The following is a 22,028-nucleotide window of genomic DNA, read 5'->3' as shown; positions in this document are numbered from 1 at the left end:
AGTTCCTGATTAGCCCACATTAATATATCCCTCCTGATCCCAATAGTTTAGATCAATTTTAAGATATTTAAATGCAGAAAAATCCACTTTTTGAAATATAACCTTGTTTATTATACGCAAGGTAAATAATAAAGCAACTCCCAAAAATATATATATATATATGTTAATAATAACAGCTCCCCATGGAGTTGAATCTATTCCTTGTCTACAAACATTTGGAAAAACTCAAAATATAGTTAATTAATTACAAAACCAAAACGATAAAGACATGCCACTGGTAAATATCTATTACGTGTAAAAAAACATTGCTCTAGTGCCATAATCACGGGAAAAATATGGGAATACGTTTGTATGAAGAAAAGTCAGACCGCGTTTCCTCTCAAGAGGCTAAAATATCACTAAAATGGACCCGAGTGAGTGGAGGAGGCTTCCAATGTTACAAATCACAAATTTAAAAATAGAGAGAGAACCTACCCATCAAAAATTCTAACACGACAAAAAAAACCGTTTTTCTACATATATAATACTCGTATAATATGATTGTACACGGTACACAAAAGGATCGCACAATTTCCCAGTAACAGATCGAGAAATCACTAATTGCCAATTAGAGTCCCAAGTAGTTCAAACTGATGCTATCAAAAATATTTTTAGTACTGCTGGTTTGAGAGGGGGAAAGCCAAATGAAAAACCATGTAGAGTCGAAGAATACTTAAATTGATCAGGTAACGAAATAAATAATTTCGCAAGGGTTGTGGTCCCGTTGCTAGTTGCAGACTCACGGATCAAAGGTCCAAGGATATGACTCCACACTCCACCCTACCGCGATTTAATTACCATTTTCTAAAAGTGAGTTAATTATTTATTCACACGTTTTAAACGCTCCCAGCAGGCTTTTACACTTTTAATAATCAAAACGCTATTTTAAATTGCTCAACAAATGAAATATTTGGGTAAATCATAAAAAGGCAATTATTTCTATTTTTACTAAATAAATAATAAAAAGCAATACTTTTGAGGATATCAAAATTTCTGTAGACAAGAACCGGTTAAACTCCTCGGGAGATATTAATCTTGATATATTACAACATAGATACAAACATTTTATAGAAGGGAATGTCTGTTTAACTACACAAACATTAACAGATGGAAGAATTGAAGGAATTTACATAGGCAGAATGGTGAATATTTCACAGGTTAAGTGGACACTCAAATCAACTTATTTATTTATTTTACAGAAACAATCAGCCGGCAATGAAATAATAATTAAAAAAACATACGGTTTAAAAACAGACCAACGAAGTTTCTAAATAAAAATCATTCATATTAAATTGTGGTACAACAAAAGGGTGTGTTTATGTGTATTTGTATGAGAGTAGGTGTAGAAGTGTGTTTGTGTGTATTCGTGTGGGAGTAAGTGTTCAGGTGTGTGTAAGCGTAAGCAAAATTAAATAGCAAGTGGGAGCGTATAGCAGTCAGAAAAAAAGTCCATATTTTATTTTTAAATAAATTAAGGGGCATGTTAAATATATCAATAGATGGAAAAAGCATTATAGTTTGAGCAAGAACTATAGAGGTAAGAGTGTTGTGCATAGTTAGTGCTACAGACTGGCAAATGGAATGAATACTTATTTCTTGTCACCCGAAAGGGGACATTAAGATTTATTTTGGAGAGTAGGTCAAAAGAGTCTACTTATTATTTATTTATCACTTTTTATACATATACAGTTTATATTCATATAAGGGCGGGCATATTGCCTTACGGCAATTTCTTCCTACCCACCCAAACCGTTCAGTTTGAGAAAATTACAAGTACATTAATAATTTATATAAATAGCATATTTATTTAAATTATTAATGTACTTGTCTATTTTCAAGGGTAAAAAATTCATTTTGTTTAGCAAATCGCCTGTAAGTGCAAAGCGTTTTATTGTTTTTATAATCTAGAACATTTTCAATCCTTACAATGTTTGTTATGACAGGTCATAGCCCTGAAAATGCCTAAACTTCTAAATTACCTTTTAAACAGTGTTTTTAATCACTGTTGTTATCATAATTATCGTCATTCACTTTCCACGCCTAATGGTGCATAGAGCACGGCATTGGTACACCAATCGCAGCGTATCTTGATAATTTTTGTTACGTGAAGGTAAGATGATCAGTCTTACACTTTGGGTACCAGTCCAGAGTAAATAAATATTTTCTATCAACCATGTCGAGAATCAAACCCCAGACCTCATACGTGGTAGACAAACACGCTGACCATTACACCACGAGACCGACTAAATCTACCTCTCTCATCTCTGTTGTAAGATATTAATATTAATAACTGCCAAGGCAGTTGAGTTCGGTTTTTATCTGCAAAAGGGTTTGGTTATGTAGAACGAATGGACGACAAAAGAATGGCAAAACAGGTATATATGGCGAGAATGAACGGTAACGTGGGACAAGGACGACAAAGTAAGACGTGGCATGATCAGATAAATAAAAATCTCGAGTCAAAAGCAGACACAACCGTAGGGCGTGAATGACAAGGTGTATGAATGTGGAAGAATCTAGTAATGAATGTCAGGATAGACGTGTGTGGCGGTTCATCCTTTCTGCCAACCCCTATAGGAAATGACGTGATGGTAGTAGAAGTAGTAGTTTTGCGTTTATGTAACAAATGATCGAAATACAAGTTATTATGTGAAACAATACAGTTTCCTATGCACCAATAGATGCAGATGGAAAAACGGTATTGATGATGACTACTCTTATTACCATCAAGCTATCTACGTAGCTAAATGCAGAAATCATAACTAAAAAGTGACACTTTTTAGTTAACTGTGCTGAGTGTCAATTAACCAGCATTTTAATCACTTATTGTTGTTTTCTTGTTAGTGTTATTTGATGAACTTTTTACAGGACAGTTTGTAAAAATAGAAATTTGTTGCAGCAGAGAGGGAAAACATTTTTGAGAAAATAATGCAACAAATTCAGATTTAAGTAACTCCTAGAGAGGAAATCTAGCCTGTCTGCAAACATTTGGACATAATACGAGTAAAAACACAGTTTGCAAAAGTTTAACAATAATTGCATTTGAAATAAATATAATATATCAGGGTTATATTTGAAAAAAAAAAAATATTTTAAATTTTATTTAAAAAACCCTTACGGATTACATACATTTAACAAAATATTTTTTCTTTATTTGAAACTCATATTCTACTGTGAATGATAATATTTTTAACAGCTTTTGTGAAGGTTGTCTGAGTCTTTTGTTTAGTTTTGTCTGGTAGTTTATTGTATAATTTCAGTCCCTGGTTTATTAGTCTCGACTGTCCATGTCTCGTTTTAGAAGGTTTTATTTGATATTGTTTTGATATTCTCGTATTGTGTCCATGTTTACTACAATTTTTTCAAGTTTTAGTTCTTCATCTAGAATTATACCAGTGGCTTATTAATGAATAAATGTTACGGATTCTGGTTTTCAAAAACAGTTACATTGAATTGTTTAGTTTGTTTAAATAGTTCTTAGTTGCTGTTAGACAAAGGAAATCATATACTAATTTTAATATTTTATTTGGCTGTCGTTGTTGTCTGTTTATGTTTTTTTTATTTACTGTACCCCATAGTAGTTGCATATAACATATTTTAGTTTTTACATAGGCTTCATACGGTATAATTTTTTTCTTTAATTGTATTTTTTTTTTAATTTCTTAAATAAAAAAACACTTGAGTTCTTATGATTTACCCAAATATTTACCAATTTTGGGGTCATTTTCAACGAGTTCGTATTAGAAATTAGAAAATAGGAAACAAGTTGGAATAGAGTGGGATTTGAATCTTAGACCTCTGATCCGTAGTTCCGCAAGACTAGCCACAGGACCACATCCCAATTCATATTGTGTTTAATGAGGAAATTGGACACAAAAAAATGTTTTCTTTCGCGCGGTAAAAATTAGAGCATTTAATTTTAAAGTAAAATTTCTTAAAAATGTACGAAAAAAATAAAAATAAATATTTTAATAAAAACGCCCTACTTTGAATGACGTCACTGGTTCATTTGAACCATCCAATGATATGAGAGCTTGGTCACAGTAAACGAACCGATCGGAAGAACTGTCATAGAAAAACCTCTGACGTTACACGCGGAGTTATTTTAGAAATACAAAACTACGAAAAATCATAGCGCTGATAATACGACATATGAAAATAAAAAAAATAAAAAAATTGGCTTGGTTTAATATTCTATTAACAAATAAAATAAATTTAAAAAAGACACTGAACTTCCTCATTACAATTTATAGTTTTCACCATTTCCTACTAACTACTTGGACCCAAAAGTGCATAAGGCACTGCATTGTTACGACTATCGCTTCGTATCTATGTAATTAGTTACAAAAATAATTTATTTATTTATTTTTAAAGTTCGTGTCCAATAAAAATATTTCCCGCACGGAGAAAACAACGATTCAATACATTTTCAGGTAGCTTTGAAACTGATCCCTAAAGTTCCCCATTTATTTAGTATTTAAAGGTTAAATCCGAAAAATATGACCGATTTATCGGCTTACCCTAGCGGTTATAGCCGTTACCGACTCGTGAGCGGTTCAAAACCGGTTTGGGCAATAAGTCCGCCCACATAAAGCTATAAATACACGAAGTAAACAAAACGGCAGGGGAGGACCGGGCAACTTGGCCGGGGAGATATTTGCCACATCGCCCGGGGTAAAGTGAGACATATCACCACGTACGCGCGTACGCTTTATTTACTTAAGTTGTTTGCATTAAAGATTTCGGTTCCATTTTTCGATCTGTCCGCCATTACAAATATTCCGCCCGTGTTCCTACCCCTCAGCAGACCTTAATATTATTACGCTGAATATTTTCAATTTGTTTTCCATAATCCAAGCGGTAAACAAGCAGGAAAAATGAGAAAAATACGCAAACTGAAGAGCAGATGTAGAAAAACCTTAGCGGTTTTTGGAATATTGAATTATCTCGTAAAAATAATACTCGGCGAACAAATAAAGTTGTGTAATTCCGAATTATTTTTTGCACAGATCTCAAATGAAGGACATATTAAAAAATAGACGTGTCAAAGATGTACAAAATGTACAAAAACGTCACACAATTTAAAAAAAAATGTAAATAAAAAAAAGGTTGGTTGTTTCACACGATCAATGATTGATATATACAAGAAAAACATTTGTAGATGATGAGAAAAAAAAAGTTAATTCACTGATATGTATGAACTGCTAACAAAGAATTCTGTTCATGCATCGCAGTTTCATGCAAATTACAGATTTAAATTTTTTTTTAATGTTTTAAAAATTCCATGCGTGTTAAATTCCCGAAAAAAAAATCAGCACTTGACCCCAAAGTACGCGGCCATAGTGGCGAGCATTGTACAGTGCGGCGCGGGAACGGTACGCGGGGCCTTACCGCGCCCGCGCGTTCACTATGGACACTACTCTTGTTACCACATGTTCTCCGCACTCGCGACACGCAGCAAACTCGCCACTATGGCCAAGCTACTAATAAGGGATATAATTGTTCAAGTTATGGAATGTAATAACAGTTCGTTATTTATCGAATACGTCGTACCATAATACACAATTCCACAAAAAAATGGAATTCAGAACAAAAGCTAGATGGAGTATTATGAAAACACAAATTTTTATTTACCGCAAAGTGGATTTATTATGTAACGGCATTTGAAAAACATGTAATTAAAATTATGTTCATGACAATTAATAGCCATTAATAAAAAAATAAATAATAATGAATACGTCTACACGCCTACCTAAAGCGGGTTTCAATTTGAGATAACGTAGAAAGAATAATATTAAAGGATCATATTTGAAATTCGTAGGGGTAGGCAGAGAGGATAAAACGCCAAATCACTCAGTATTTTTTATTTTTTTATTTTATTGACATAAATGTCAAATCTGCATTTTACAAACATTTATAATACTAACATATTAGGCTTAGTATTTTTTTTTTAATAAAAATTTCCTTATATCCGAGATTTATGAAAAAAAATTAAACCTAAAAATTAAACAAGATTTATATTTAAAAAAATAACCTAAAAATTATACAGCATATTCAATAGAAAGTTTAAATAATACAACATTCTACAGTAATACAACAAGAAAATCATAAGTACTGTTTCATACAGCTGGGCAAATTAAACAAAAAACTGTGTATATTATGAAATGCATGAATAAATAAATTTGTATACAGATCTCGCTTCCTCTGAATTCACACATATTCTCATGCACGCACGCCGATTATTCCTACTCTTGACATGTCCATCTTTAAGTATTTGATGGATTTGATATGCCATTACTTTTTCGGTCTTCCTCGTTTTTTGCATCCATCAAAATTCGCAACGTAAATTCTTTTGGCCATTCTTTCGCCGTCCATTCGCTCTGCATGTCCAAAACAACGCAGTACCCCTTTCTTGGTTCTGTCGATAATGCTTGTCTCGGCATTACATAGATCACGGATCTGGACATTTGTTCACCTATCATACATTGTTTCACCACACAATCGCTTGAGAGATCGCATTTCGACAGCATTGCTATACTATGTTGATGATTAACCCAAATAACGTTAAAACCTTCAAATTTTGGGAGTCATCGGCGTAAAAAATAAGCTGGTCAGGTTTGGATACAAGTAACCCTCTTAAAACACGGTCTAAAACATGGTTACGCTCTAACAGTACTGAAAATTTGCAAAAACCCTCCTACAACATGGCTTCTCACATCGGTTCATCGTCAGAAAATGAAATTGTTGGCATATTAGAGCTCTTTAAATCGATCGGAGGCGACGGTTTTGACAATATAAGCATTCAACATTATGGAAGATGAAATTGCTGGTAAAGATTTGCTGGTAATGGCTTCAGACGTTTAAATTGATTACGAGAAGAAGAATAATTGTATTTATAGTGATCTAAAAGAATTGAGAAATTACAAGAAAGTTTAAACCTAGACATATTCGCTGAAATAAGCCGAAAATTCAAAAGGAAGCTGGAAAACAGCCTGTCCAGTACTAAAAAATCATTTTTTGTTTTTTTTCAAAAATAAATATTTGTTTTCTTATGATTTACCCAAAAACTGAATTTTGAGGGCCATTTTCAACGAGTTGTACATAACTCACAATTAGAAAATGGTATTTAAGTTGGGTAGAGTGGGATTCGAACCACGAACCTTTGAGCCGCGAGTCCGAGACACTAGCCACGGGACCAAAACCCGATTTTTAAACAATGTCCTTTTAAAGAATAGCACGCTAACAAAAACCACAGACTTTTTTAGGATGGCAAAAGTGCAAATGACTAAAAAACATGGACTTATATATTCCCTGCTCAAAAATGTTTTCCCTCTCTGTTGCAACAAATTAGAATCTAAATAAACTCCCTAGGGAGGAAATCTACCCAGCCTGCAAACATTTGAACATACTCAAAACTTCGTTTTTGTTTGTAAAAGAAAAAGTATCAAAATTGGAAAATTGTTTTCATGCGTTATCTAGTAGGTTGATTGGTTCAGCCGGATGAATCTTACCCATATGATAAAAGTTTCAGCTATTTAACTTCACAAAATTCAACAGATGAAAGGGTTGAGGAATTATGGATGTTTAAACATGGGCAGAATCCTGTGTAATGTAGCCACTTAAACCAGCCAATAACAGGTCATAAACCTTGTAAATCAATTGTCTATCGACATAGTCTTTATAGGCAGTTTTGAGAAAGGAGCGGGCGCTTTCTTTATATGATAAATTAAATTTATTCAAATAAGAAGTGCTCAAATAGGTAAAGTTAATAAGAAAAGTGAAAAAATACTAATTAAAGGGTGAAATGAATTACTAAAATAACATAATATTATTTGCAGACGCTGGAAAATTATTTATATTTTGAAACCGAAATAAGTCTTACAAAAAATGTATTTATGGTTTCTGACACAATATTTCAAATATTTTAGGATTAAAAAACAACAAGAAACGGTCGGAAAAATAAGGTTGTTAATTGAAAGCCTCGCATTATACATCCGACATAATATATTATATGATATAAGCACTAACAAAAGAAAAAAGTTTCAGAAAAAGTATTTCTTTTTTGTAGGTGGGGTGAAATATATCGAAACCATTAAGATGTGTGCTAAAATAAGTGAAAGCGCTGATGTAATGTGCAAAAAGTGAAAGGTCAACAAAAATCACAATGCGTCTAAAATATAAAGCAAAAAAATAAGGGCGAAGTGAGTTATCTCCCCCCCCCTTTCAGGGCGTAGGTGGGGGTGCACCACGTCTTACAGTTGGGATGGGTAGTGGGGAATGAAATATTATGGAGAATATTAAAAAACATATTTTAGTAACAAACTATTTGACGTGAAAGAGGCTTCTTTAAAGAAACGGTATTTCTCAGGGAAAATAAATAGATTTGGCGCGTCGATATTGCGCAGTACCGGTCGAAGGTTGATAAAAATAGCTTTTTTTTGTTGAAAATCTGATATAATTTAATAGAAAAAGTTCCCGTATTTTTTGCACCACAATCACGGCGGTAAATAAAAATTAAAAAAAACACCCAGGCTTCAGGAGAAGAACAATTACATAAAAAAATATGTTCTCATCGGGAACCGAACTTGGAACCTTCCGTGCGTGACTCAAACGTCTTAGCCATTCAATCATGGAGGCCGCTGACGCCAACGGTAATTAACTAATTAGTTAAATTAACGAATAATGACATTAACACTTGTGATATGTGATCAATGTACATTAAATTTTGAAAACTGTACACTGTACAGTACATTTTAGAACAGGTTTCTTTAGTGACGAGGACTCTTTACTTAATTTTGTATATTTTTTAAATTAGAATATGATAATAAAAAAAAACACAAGATACATTATACGTGCTTTATTTACTAACTAAATTAATTAAAGTACTCGAGTCCCAGCCAATCCTTGATAAGATCTAATCTTTTATTTCATTTTATTTATAAATCATATACCACAAAGTATTTTACAAGTATAATACGTTGAATTCCATTCCTAGGAGTTACAATAACTCAATTTAGGACATAAATAATATAAACATTAAAAAAAAATAACACATATTGAGAACAACAAAGAAACAAAGCAAGTTTAGTGCCTTTATAACTAAATATAGCACAACAATATATACGCCAAAAACCTTTTGTACACAAGCAGAATAAATATATAAAAAACGCTTTTAAGAATAAAAAAAGTAATGAATCTACTCAGGGAGATAATTGTATTAGTTTACACGGCACAAACGCCTTTTGTAAACATAAACATAAATATCTTATCTCCCTTAGTAGATTCACTACTTTTTTTTAAATTTTAAAAGCGTTTTTTTATATATATTTATTCTGCTTGTGTAAAAAAGGGTTTTGGGCGTATGTATTGTTGTGCTATGTTTAGTTATGAAGGTGCTATACTTGCTTTGCTTCTTTGTTGTTCTCAATATGTGTTATTTTCTAAATGTTAATATTATTTGTGTCCCGAATTGAGTTGTTGTAACTCCTAGAAATGTAATTCAACGTATTATACTTGTAAAATACCTTGTGTTATATGATTTATAAAAAAAATATTAAAAAAGGAATTTAAAAAATTGTGTTCTATTACGAAATTATGAAATAATACAAGAACAATATATTTATACAAATTACACAGTTGTTTTATATACTGTATTATATTATGATACTATGTTTAATATTGAAGTAGTAAATTAGAAATAGCAAAAATCATAAATTCTTGATTTGTTGGTATTGTTGTTGTTGTATATTGAATACCCTAGGTATATATACTACAAACTGTCTCGTGCTAAGAGCTTATGGGTACTCAACAATTATAAAAATTAAACATAATGAAAATAAAATAATATACAGTTTTAAAAAATTAGGGATAAATATAAAAAATAAAAATTTTAAATGAAAAGTGTATTTGAAAAATTAAAACTGTAAAATTTAATAATCAATAATGCAACTGTTCAGATGCAAGACAGGATAATACATTGGATGATTAATAAATCAAGAAATCCTTTGAACGTAAAGAAACTTTAATAGACTTTGGATTTAGACCTTTATAAAGTAAAAAGTGTAAGAAAAACAACTTAAATTTGGTATACAAAACTATAGAAACTTATTTGTCTTTATTACTTAACATACGAGTATATATATATATATATATTAGTAATGATTATTTTGTCCTACCTTTAATTTTCTGTTGATGTATTTTATTTCAATTGTACCTGAATGTATTATAAGGAAATATGTTTGCCATCGTTGAATGGACTGAATAAGTCCGTAAATAAATTAATATACACATATCTATCCAAATAGATATTGTGACTTTGCTGAACTTAACTACCGGTAGTAAACTACAAGTAGTTAAGTTCTGTTCTAAACTAACTTACGGTAGTTATTTTGAGAGTAGTACCGGCTACCGGCATTACGTGAATGTATATGTTTTACACACACATACGTGAGTACTGTGTACAGACACCACATAAAATAATATAAGAAAAGCAGTTTGGCTTAACCCAAAGGAATGGTTTACAACATGTTGCCAGCCCTAAGTGGTCTTCCCCTCAGAAATATAGCGGGATTAGGAAAAATCCACACGCGCCCTTGGAGAAAATGAAATCCTCCAGGGCGCTGCACACTGAGACAAACAGATCGAACTAACTAGTCAAAAAAAAAGTATTTTAATTTTTTACATTTTTTAAATTATTATGTGTCAGTGCTGCAAAATAGTGTTTATTTATTAAATTTAGTAACATATTATATTTTTTTACCCACTAAGTGCAGATACTTTTCAGTCGGACACAATTTTATTAATCAGGTTAATTTTACACACATACATACGTTTATTAATTTTAACATATTAATTATGAAGTACAAAGGAGGTTATTTTTCTGTTCCTTTTTTTTCGTTTGAAGAGTTTGAAGATCTTTTATTTACGAGTATATAATGGTTTTCGATAGATTATTGAACAATTTTGGATAACGCAATTTAATGTTCGTTCTCCGAAGTAATTTGTAATATGGGAAACGATTTTTACTTTTTAATCTATTTTTGTGAGTGTGGGAAACTCTTTTTTCATACTACGGATCAAAAAAGTAATCCACAATAAATTTGTAGTAATATTTTTTACAGCTAATGTGGATTTTTCTGTATCCAGGTGGATGAATAATATAGTCCTGTTAGCGAAACAGAACCAGAACACTGCGCGAGTATTTTCAAGTAAAAATTCTGAATAAGGAAAGTGAGAATAAGAAAAGTCCGCATCCTTGTGTAGTGGTTGACGCATAGGCCTATTTTTCTTGGGGTCCTGGGTTTGATTCCTGGCAGGGTGGACGTAGAATATTGATTGTCAATGTGTTTTGAACGACAATATTTCATTGTTCTTGGACTGAAGCCTGAAGCCTCACACAGTCCTGCCTTACCTCCGCGAAACAGATGATGCATCTAAGCCGCGTTAGGTTTACTGATGCAATGCACCACTGAGTATATTAAGGGAGATGGTAATTAATAAATTCATTTCACTGATAATCCGTACTAGTAGGCAGAAAAGATATGACAACTAACCGTTTTGTTTTTGCATACGAATTGCGATTCGTCATATTCTTATATTTTCTAATGCCCGCACGACAATTATTACGACTTATGCGTCCCTCTTCAAGCATTCGTTTGATTTACTCATGCCATCTTTTTTTTTGTTAATAAACAATAAGAACTCAAGTATTTCTCATTTTCTTTAAAAAAAAAAAAATAATGTTACATAGTAATTTTGTGACTACATCAAATATTAATTTATTATGTAATTGTTAACTAAGTTCGACCACTAGCACACTGTTTCTTAAATATTTAATTAATTAACAATGCAAAACAAATAACAGATATTTATTTATAAATTCGTGCCCTTATGCAGAATTTGTTTGCATTTATACAAACAACTTTGGATGACAAAAAATATACGGAAAAAAAAGTGTAGAAACTTCTTTTAAAGATTAGGCCCGTGCAGCGTAAAAGTTTAGAAATTGACTCTCGGTAAGAACACGTATTAGAGAAAATGTGATTTTTCTCAAAGCTTAGTGTTACGTGATTGGGCCTCTTAGTCTGTTCTCGTGAAAAAATAAATACATTTTAAAAAACCTGTCCATGGTTTCATTCTAGGTGGCTCAGCGTGCATCGGGTAAACATTTCGGCAGAGAAGGGGTAGCGAGTGTCCCCGTAGATAGGGGTTGAAAGGTATTACTGGGAAAGTGACGTGTCTGAGCGATATTGGATATCGGTAATTGGCTGCTCACCGCTCACGCCACCTCCGCCCCGAACTGAGCTCCAGTGGACCGCGGCCAAGATGGGGGCAGCAAAAGGAAGTAGGAGGTGAACCGTCCGAAGACACTTATCACAACCGTAATGTAATCAATATTACGGGGGGAAAGTTAGTGACTGCCAAAACTAATAATATTCGGTATAGCGAAAGGTGAGTTTGCACCTTCTTGCATTTATTTACTCCTGATACATTTAATTGATTAAGTGGGCATTTTTAAGATATATAGAAGGAAAAAAACGTAATTGGCATGAAAAATGACAACTTGCCATCGAAAAAATTAAGCCTGGATACTTCGTTGGCAGATCTAAGAATTCTGGGCATAGCGGAGTAAAAACCATAATTTGTTCAATGTTTTTTGGTATGAAAAAGTAAATTCCGACTGACGTTTTATGTTGGAAGATTGAATTTTTTATCCCATGTTTCTGATCCCATATTTGTGGTGATATACTCATGTGTCTGTGTCAACTAATTACTAGTCCCATTTCAACACAGGACTTTTAGTCCCATGAAGTTAGGACTTATGTCTCAAATAATGTACAATAAACTTATGTATGTAAATAAATAAATAAGAAAGATTCGAGCTCATTGCATTATTTTATTTATTTTAGTTTATTTTATTCAGAAAACATACAGTCATACAAAATAAGTATTAAAAACAACAATTTTTTAACTTAAAAAGACCAACTAAGTTTTCATAAATTTAAAAGATATTAACATTAAATGTGACAAAAAAATAAATAAATAAATAAGAATTTTAAGGGAGAAAAGAAAAATTGTTGACATTTGCGTTTGGATAAAATTAAGATCCAGCCTATCTTTCCTTAATATCAACATCAAACTGATTAATACTGTAATACAATAAAAAAAAACGTCATCGGTTTCCAGCAAAAATAATACATTTTCTTGAATGTACATATATTGTAAAGTAAATAATAATATGATAGTGTTCAGGTGAATTTGTTCCTTCTTGCACCTTTTATCTCTTGGTATATTTTATACACAGTGTAGATCAAATCATCCTTTTTGGGATGATTGCCTATAAAAAAGTAGGGAATCAATGTGCGAAGAATGATGACACAATCTGTCGAATTGATAATATCAAAAGGTGTATTTTATCTTCTTTCACCCATTTACTCCTGATACATGGTAGACGGGGAAAATCAGATAGACGAAAAAAACATTAAAGTTTTACTCACACTTAATGGTGCATAAGGCACGGCGTTGGTACAGCGTCGTGGGGGGTATCAAAATAATTTTTCGAAGGTAAAATTAGTTTTACGCTTGAGGTATCATCAATTAGGTATCATCAATTATTTATTATTTATTTAACATTTATAACTAAATATATCACAACAATATATAAACCGAATAACTTTTAAAGCAAAATATTTTATTAAAATAAAAACGCTTTCAAGCATGGAAGTTGTTCCTCCTCCCCCTGTTTCTCCTGTTTTAGCTCTTGTTCCCTAAATGCCCATTCCTTTTTTTTCCTCGTATTCCTCCAGTAAATTTTTTTTTGAGGAATATTAAATCCCTCCGGGCATCCGTCACTTTCCCACATTTCCTCAGAGCCGTATGCTTCGGAGTGCGGAGCTGCGGGACTCTCCAAGAATCTCAGTGCTTCTTTGAATCAACTCCAACTGAGAGTGAATCCTCAGGAGTCTTCAAATTTACCGCATCTAATGCTGAGGTGAATGGCAAAGATAACTCCTCCATATCCATTTCAGCTGTTTGCGGGACAGTTTTTGGCTCACTCAAGGTAGGCGTCTCCTCTGTGCCTTGTTTGTCGCCTGAAAAAGGTAATTGAATGAATGGGGAGTATTGTTGTTAAAAATAATACAATTTGATAATACAGCTTCAATTGCTTCATAGTCCAGTGTATATGAAAAATTCTAGTTATTTTCTAGTGAATTAAGCAATAAAAAACTTGAAAACATAATGCTGACTTTATCATAATATTGTCAGAGCGTTAAAAACTTAAACATCTATAACATAACCGGCATCTAAATATGACACCTAGAATCCGGATCTAATTACTAATTACTAAATCATTATTGTACCCCCCTTCCACCTCATCAATCAGAAAACCACAATACAATACTTCTTATGCATTCAGTTGTTTTGTCTTACGGAAATAATTTTAAACAGCTTTACTTACTTAGAAAGTCCGCGTCACTGTCGAATATGGTCGACATTCCTTGGGCGCTCAAGCTTATAAGGTCCTTGACTTTGGTTTCCATTGAATCCAGGGGAACCGCCGTGCTGGGTCCTCCACCAGTCTTGTTGAGATCTGCCGTAATCAATGCGCTCTTCTTTCGGACAGATCTTTTAAACCCGTCGAATTTCACTTTCAAAGTCCTGTGAGACCGAAAGAGGTTGGATTTGGAGCACGTGTTTAATTCCGCTTCTGTGGATTCCCACGCGGAATTTTTTTCTTTCCACAAAACATTGTTGCTTTTTTGTTTTCAATCACATCTTTGTGGCGCAAAACTTAATTTATTGGCACTTCGCGCTCCTCCGTACAAAATTTGACACTCCTTTCGCGCTTATTCTCCATTATAATACAGTTTTTAAAAAACACGTGCGACTCCCAAAGTAATGAACGAATACAATAAACAACAAACACATGACAGCTAGCAGTAGACGTTGTCACGTTGTCAGACGTGAGCCTAGACCGTTTAAATGCGATGTTGCCATACAAAGTATCTATTTAGCAAATCAGAGGATACTCATAGGTCGTGAAACCGTTGCTCGGTAATCGGGACGTTAATCATCGGATTCAAGTTATGTGATGGTTAGTTATTCAATACTTAACTCAAAGGTGGTGAAATAGGCCCTTAGGGAGATACGGTCGTTAACATCACATGATTTGCAGACGATGCAACCATAGTGACAGAATGAGGAAATGATTTACAATGTTACACAAGTTTCATCTAGCATCTCAGAAATTTAACATGAGCATCCATCTCTGTACATGATGTTAATGAATGTTAATTTACTGAAAAAAAGTTAATTGTACATTGGCAGGCTTATTGCCTAATGACAATTTTTTCCAATCAATTTATAAAATAAAAGTTTTATTTTTATAATTCGAGCTACAAAAATATTCAATAGAAAACAAAAATAGTAAAAAAAAAAACTGAGGATATCTCATTTTTTTTTATTATTTTATTTTCTTTTATTTAGGAAACATACAGAACAGTTACATAGTTTTATATTTTACACAGTTAGACTTAACTCTAATGGAACAGTGAAGTTTCCATATAATAAAGTAATTATTTGTAAGGTTATTAATTTAAGTACCAAAAAGAGAAGGAAAAAAAACATAAAAAGAAGTTGTTTAAAAATTTAAATTAAAGTAAAAAAAAAGGAAAATTTTTAAAAGTAATTAAAAGTTAAGAATTAAAATAAATAATGAAAAACATGCTCAGATGTAAAAATAATAAAAACATTTTTTAAAAAGGAAAAACATAAATATACACATACATATTTTAAGGGATTCAAAGAAACGATGAGAAGAATCTTTAAATAAGACAATTAATGTTCTCCTTTTTTCAAGGTTGATAAGTTTGTGAAAACGCGGAGATAAGTCATAATTTGGAAATATAAGAGAGCATCGGAAATTCAAATGTTTTAACAATTTGTGTTGTTCTTTCTCCAGCCTGTCAGTATAAGTAATGTATTGTGGATTCCAAATGATAGACGCAAATTCAAGATGGGTTCTTACATAGCTATAATAAAGATTTTTTATTTTTACATCATTTTCAAAGGGCTAACTGTATTTGTGTATAAACTATCTTAAATCAATACGATTACTCAATGGGATAAAGAAAAAAAAAGTAAAGGAGGAAATATGAAGGAAGAGAAAGGATATGTTTCTTCAGGCGTGATTTTAACAGAGATACTGTAGTAACATCTTTGATGGTGGATGGGAAATAATTCCACAGTCCGGCCACATGGATACTATATGAGTTAGAGAAGAAAGAGGAATTGTAGGTGGGTATTAAGAGAGCGCTTTGAGAATTAGAACGAAGAGGTAAACCATGAACTGATAAGCGTTGAAATTTTTCACGAAGGTATATTGGAGTGTTAGGAATATGAATTGTCAGGAATTGAACAGAAGTGAGAGGGGGTGATAGTCTCTCCGCTGTCTAATTTTGAGCCATTTCAGTTGCCTGATAAAAAATGTGATCATATTCCCTAATACCAAAATGTATTTTGAAGTCGTTCAAGTTTATCGAGTTGCTCACAGCTTAAATCAGTCATGGAAACATCAGCGTAATCTAGAATGGGTAGTAGTTATGCTTGTATCAGAGTGCATTTAGTATTAAGGGGTAAAAAAATTGCAACCTTCTAAGTGAGTGTAAACTGAAAAATATTTTTCGGCTTAGTTATTAGTATGAGCTTGCCAGCATAGATGTTCATACATTAGTACTCCTAGATTTTTTAAAGATTTCTTGTATTAGATATTGGTACCATTGAATAGAATTAAGTGAAGAAGTGAAATATTGTGGGGCAAAACGCGATCCCTTGCTCCCAGGGCAACGAATGAAGACCTCGACGGGTGTGATGGCAAATATGAAGTGCATCAGTATGGCGGAATAGGCGAAAGGGGCACAAATCTTCTCTCAGGCCACCCGGACATACTTCGGTCTATGGGCTGTTGAAAGACAGCGGCATCGGACAGGACGTTGTGTCGAGAACGGCAGCGGAGGAGCAATAGTCAACGATGGTATCCTAGGCCCCAGTTAGCAAGAGGAGTTACTGTCTCGTGTCAGGTGGCAATCGGCCGTAAAACAGAAACCAAACAATAAATCTCTGAGTCCAACGTGTAGACTAAGGACTAGAAGGGCTGATCCCAAGCAAATGGGACATACAGCCAGAAGAAAGAGAAAGAAGAATATTCAGGTTTTATAACTAATAAACCGAAAATTAATAAATGTTGGGAAAAGAGGTGAGACTCAGGTCTAATCACTGAACTCTAGGTTGATAAATCTGTGCCATCTACTCTGCTCTCTTAAAGACATTCTAGATATTGACACTCTTAGAAGTGTGTACTTTGCTCTGTTTCAATCCACGGCAACCTATGGAATAGCTAGCTGGGGGGGTTGTGCGGCATCCATTTTCAAGCCGCTCATAATTTCACAGAAATTATTGAGAATAATGTTCCGGCGCCTTCCAACATACACGTCAGAACAGCTATTCCAATACATGAAGGTGCTGCATATGAGACAACTGTACCTATAAAAAGCACGCTGGTAAAACAATAAGAAGAGGTCTCAGCAAAATGTCAGTACGAGGTTTTCCCAGAGCATGAATCACACTCAAAACCCGTACGATTTTTGCTCAGAGATATCTCTCATTTATCACACCGGAAGTGTTCAATATTTTGGAAGAACGTATTAAGCACTTAAGCACACAAATTATTTTCAAGAAATGAGTTAAGGACTGGATTTTCCTTAGTGGGAGGAATTTGAGTAGGAAACTCCTTGATGGTTTTACGAACGCTTGAGTTTATTGTTTACCAAATTAATGTATTGTTTACCAAATTAATTTTTTATAAAATTATTTTTTATGTTTCTAATCCTATATTTGTGGTGATATATTCATATTTCTGTGTCATATAATTGCTCGTCCCATCTCAACACAGGACTTTTAGTCCCATGGAGTTGGTTTTATTGTCTCAAATAATGTACAGTAAACTTATGTATGTAAATAAATAAATAAATGTAAGCATGTTAATGTTTATTTCCATTTTATAATTTTTTTTAGTCCTAGATGAAAACGAAATGGCTTGTTTTGTTTGCATAAAGAACTCTCAGCATAATATTATGAAATGTTTTCATAAACATAATATGTTTGACGACATAACGACAAAAAGTAGTCATTCATAAATGACTAAGAGAAAATGTTGGACGGTTTCCAAGTGATATTTCCTTTAGAAAAAATCTCGCAAACTATGATTCATAAAGACGAAAAAAGTCAACGATGATTTGTTTCGTCATGTTGCGTCTATTGGGCCATCTACGATACAGAAAATGAATAAAAGCGTCATCATTGAAAAAAGTATACATTTATCACAACTCAACAAATGTTAAAAATTTCCAAATCTTGTGGATAAAGAAAGTAACTATACTTATATTTCCTTTCACTAAAGATTTCGTCGTCTTCTTTGAGATAATTTTATAACACAACTCACATTTTCGTTGGTGTAAATATTTCGCTCTCACTAAAACAACACCAGAATACTGTTGTTTTATTAAAATATTTTTAATATATTCTTTTTACAACTATTTAATAGAATAACAATAATTTTGATTCACTTAGAAATATTAGCAATAGGTAAAAGAATTGATTATAAAATGTATGTTTTTGTTCAAAAATGAAAAGTAGGTACCTACTACTTATATTATTTTTGTATTATTAAATTATTATTTTTGTATTTATTAATCTACATTTAATACAAAAAGAAGATAATATGCAGAAAATGAATATTCTTATAATAGGAGATGAAAGAGGAAAAAAAATCAGGAGAACCATTGAGCAAAATATATCTAACAATGTTCACTGCTGTAGCAACATTTATCCAGAAGCTACCTTAGAAAATTATGCTTCTAACATTATATCACAATCAAATACATTTACAATGGAAGATACTGTAATACTACTACTGGGACAAAATGAGACATCCCCTATTCAATTTCTAAGTTATTTATACTATATACTAGATAATCTTAAACATACAAAAGTATATATTTACTCTGTCTATAAGAATGATTTCCTTAACACCTTAAAACTAAATATAGAAATTAGAAAACTGGCAAAACTACATGAAAACTGTAAATTCATAGGACCAATATATCACGAAAAAATGAAATTTTATGAAAAGCAAATATTAAAAGAGCGAACAATGTATGAAATGGTTACTACATTGAATAAAATGTATAAATTTGAATCACAAGCTAATTACATCCTGTGACAAGAAAATGTAAATAAAATCAATGAGCTTGATCATTTAGACAGACATAAATCTAAACAATCAGAGGAGAAAAAAATGAGAAAAATGCATAAACTCAAGATTCTTTATATAAATATACGCAGTCTTAAACCAAAAATAGATGAACTTAAATCATTAATAACAAATGACTCATCAATACCAGATATCATTATGCTTACAGAAACATGGCTAAGCAACGCTGAAGAAGAATTGTATGGAATTAATAATTATAATGTAATTAACTCATGTAGAGAAGGCAAAGGAGGAGGAGTTGCAATATATATTGCTAATAATTTAGATTTCCAAATTAAAATAAAAGAAACCGCAAAAGATAAATCAAATGTAATCTTAATTAATTTAACTGAACAAAATATTAATATCTGTGTCATCTATAGACCACCCAATAAAAATCAATTACACCAATTCATTGACTTTTTTGAAACAGATATACTTACAAAAGAAAAAGGAAAAATAATAATAGTTGGTGATTTCAATATAAATTTACTTGACAAAAAATGTGTGCATACTAATGATTACTTAAATTCTCTCCGCTCAAATAATTTTAAAATACTAAATGAAATATCTCCTGAAAAGTATACTAGGTGGAATCAAAGAGGTGAAAATACAATAATTGACCATGTGATCACTAATATAATAGGATGCAATCACACCATTGACTACATAGATACACCGCTAAGTGATCATAGAGCATTGGAGTTAAATGTGGATATATCAATAGCTAAACAAATAGTAGCAAGGCAAAAATATACTTCAGAAAAGATCGATTTTAATAAACTTAAAGAAAGCGTGGAAATAAAATTACAAAATTTACAAATAACTACTTTTAAACAACTGCAAGAGTTGATTCTAACTGAAATTAAAAAGAATACAAAAACAGAAAACAGAAGATTTACTACTTCGATCCAAGAGGGGTGGCTCACAAAAGAAATATTTAAAAAAGTCATTCTAAAAAATAAAATTTACAAAAAAATGGTAAAAGAAAGACACAATCAACATCTGCAAATACAACTAAAAAATATTCAAAAAGAGCTGAGAAATGATATAAGAAATTCTAAAAAACAATACTATCAACAACAAATATCATGCGCAGAAGGAAACAGTAATAAATTATGGAAAATTATTAAAAATATTAAATCAGACACAAAAATACCATCACCATGTATAAAGGAAATAAAACAAATGGATGGAAAAGTAACAAATAATCCGGTAGAAATAACAAGTACATTAAATGATTTTTATACAAATATAGGAAAAAAACTTGCAAATAAAATAAAGGGACCATGTTTAAATGTAACAGAAACACAAAAATACCAAATAAATGCTACCTTCTTTCTTAGACCCGCAACAATAGGAGAAATCAAAAAAAATATAGATAATTTGAAAAAAAATGCTTCTCCGGGATATGATAAAATTAAACCATCGCTAGTAAAAATTCTTAAAGACATGCTTAGTCCAATATTAACAAATCTGATTAATCTGCATATAAAAGAAGGTACCTATCCAGATGAATTAAAAATAGCAAGAATCACTCCAATATATAAAGGAGGTGATAAAAAAGATCATAGCAATTACAGACCAATTGCAAATTTAACAGTCTTCAACAAAATATTTGAAAAATATATTCAAAAGAGATTAATGGACCATGTTAAAAATCTCAATATACTTACTTATAATCAACATGGCTTTCAGGAAAAAAAAGGAACCGGAACAGCCCTAGTGAATTTAATAAATTTTATTCAAACCAACATGGATACTGGGATCCCAATCACGGGAGTAATCTTAGATTTTAAAAAAGCTTTCGATACGGTTCATGTTGAGACAATGATAAAAAAATTAAACGACATAGGAGTAAAATTTCAAGAAAGTAAACTATTAAAATCATATTTAGCAAATCGGAAGCAGTATACATATGTAAATGAAAAAAAAAGCCTTTTGCAAACGGTAAATTTTGGAGTACCCCAAGGATCCATTTTGGGTCCAATATTATATATTTTATACATTAATGATTTGTCACTGTACAATTTCAAGGGAAAAATTATTATGTATGCCGACGACATTGGACTATTCTATAAAAATCAAACAGACGTATTAACAAACAATGACATAAACAAAGACCTAACTATGTTGACTAAATGGACAAACACAAACTTACTTACACTTAATGAAAAAAAATGCAATATTATCCATTTTGAAACTAGAAAAAAATGTCATAAAGTAGATGCTTACATAAATAATGAACGACTTACTGAAATTGAACATGTTAAATACTTAGGACTAACAATAGACAGACAATTAACATGGACAATTCATATCAACAATTTAATTAGCAAAGTGGCGACATTATCGAGTCTTTTTTTAAAAATCAAAAACTTTGTTCCAAAAACGGAAAAAATTCTAATGTATGAAGCCTATGTAAAAACTAAAATATGTTATACGCAACTAATATGGGGAGCAGGATATCAAAATGACATAAACAGACTACAAAGACAACAAAATAAAATATTAAAGTTAGTATATGACCTTCCCTATTTAACTGCAACTAGAGAACTTTTTAAACAAACTAAGCAATTAAATATAACTGAACTCTTTCAACTAGAATCATTAAAATTTATCCATAAATTAGCCACTAATGTAATTGTAGACGAAGAACTTAAACTAATAAAAAATTGTA

The 22,028-nt window shown here is 31.9% G+C and overlaps 1 protein-coding gene across 1 annotated transcript in view; it reads right to left on the bottom strand.

Moving 5' to 3' along the window:
• LOC148278610 (uncharacterized) overlaps nucleotides 1-22,028 on the bottom strand; it is a 99,796-nt gene that overhangs the window by 48,376 nt on the left and 29,392 nt on the right. The window contains exons 2-3 of the mRNA XM_088231150.1: nucleotides 14,498-14,746; nucleotides 14,014-14,129 (exon numbers count right to left, since the gene is read on the bottom strand). Of these exons, the coding sequence (XP_088087276.1) occupies nucleotides 14,014-14,129; nucleotides 14,498-14,746 (365 nt within the window). The remainder of the gene's footprint in view (nucleotides 1-14,013; nucleotides 14,130-14,497; nucleotides 14,747-22,028) is intronic.

The sequence above is a fragment of the Micrasema longulum genome, unplaced genomic scaffold, assembly GCF_059751315.1.
Source record: "Micrasema longulum isolate JH-2025_06_02 unplaced genomic scaffold, ASM5975131v1 h1tg000855l, whole genome shotgun sequence".
NCBI classification, from domain to species: domain Eukaryota; kingdom Metazoa; phylum Arthropoda; class Insecta; order Trichoptera; family Brachycentridae; genus Micrasema; species Micrasema longulum.
The sequence above is the reverse complement of the archived record's forward strand: the minus strand, read 5'-3'. Positions and strand labels throughout refer to the sequence as shown.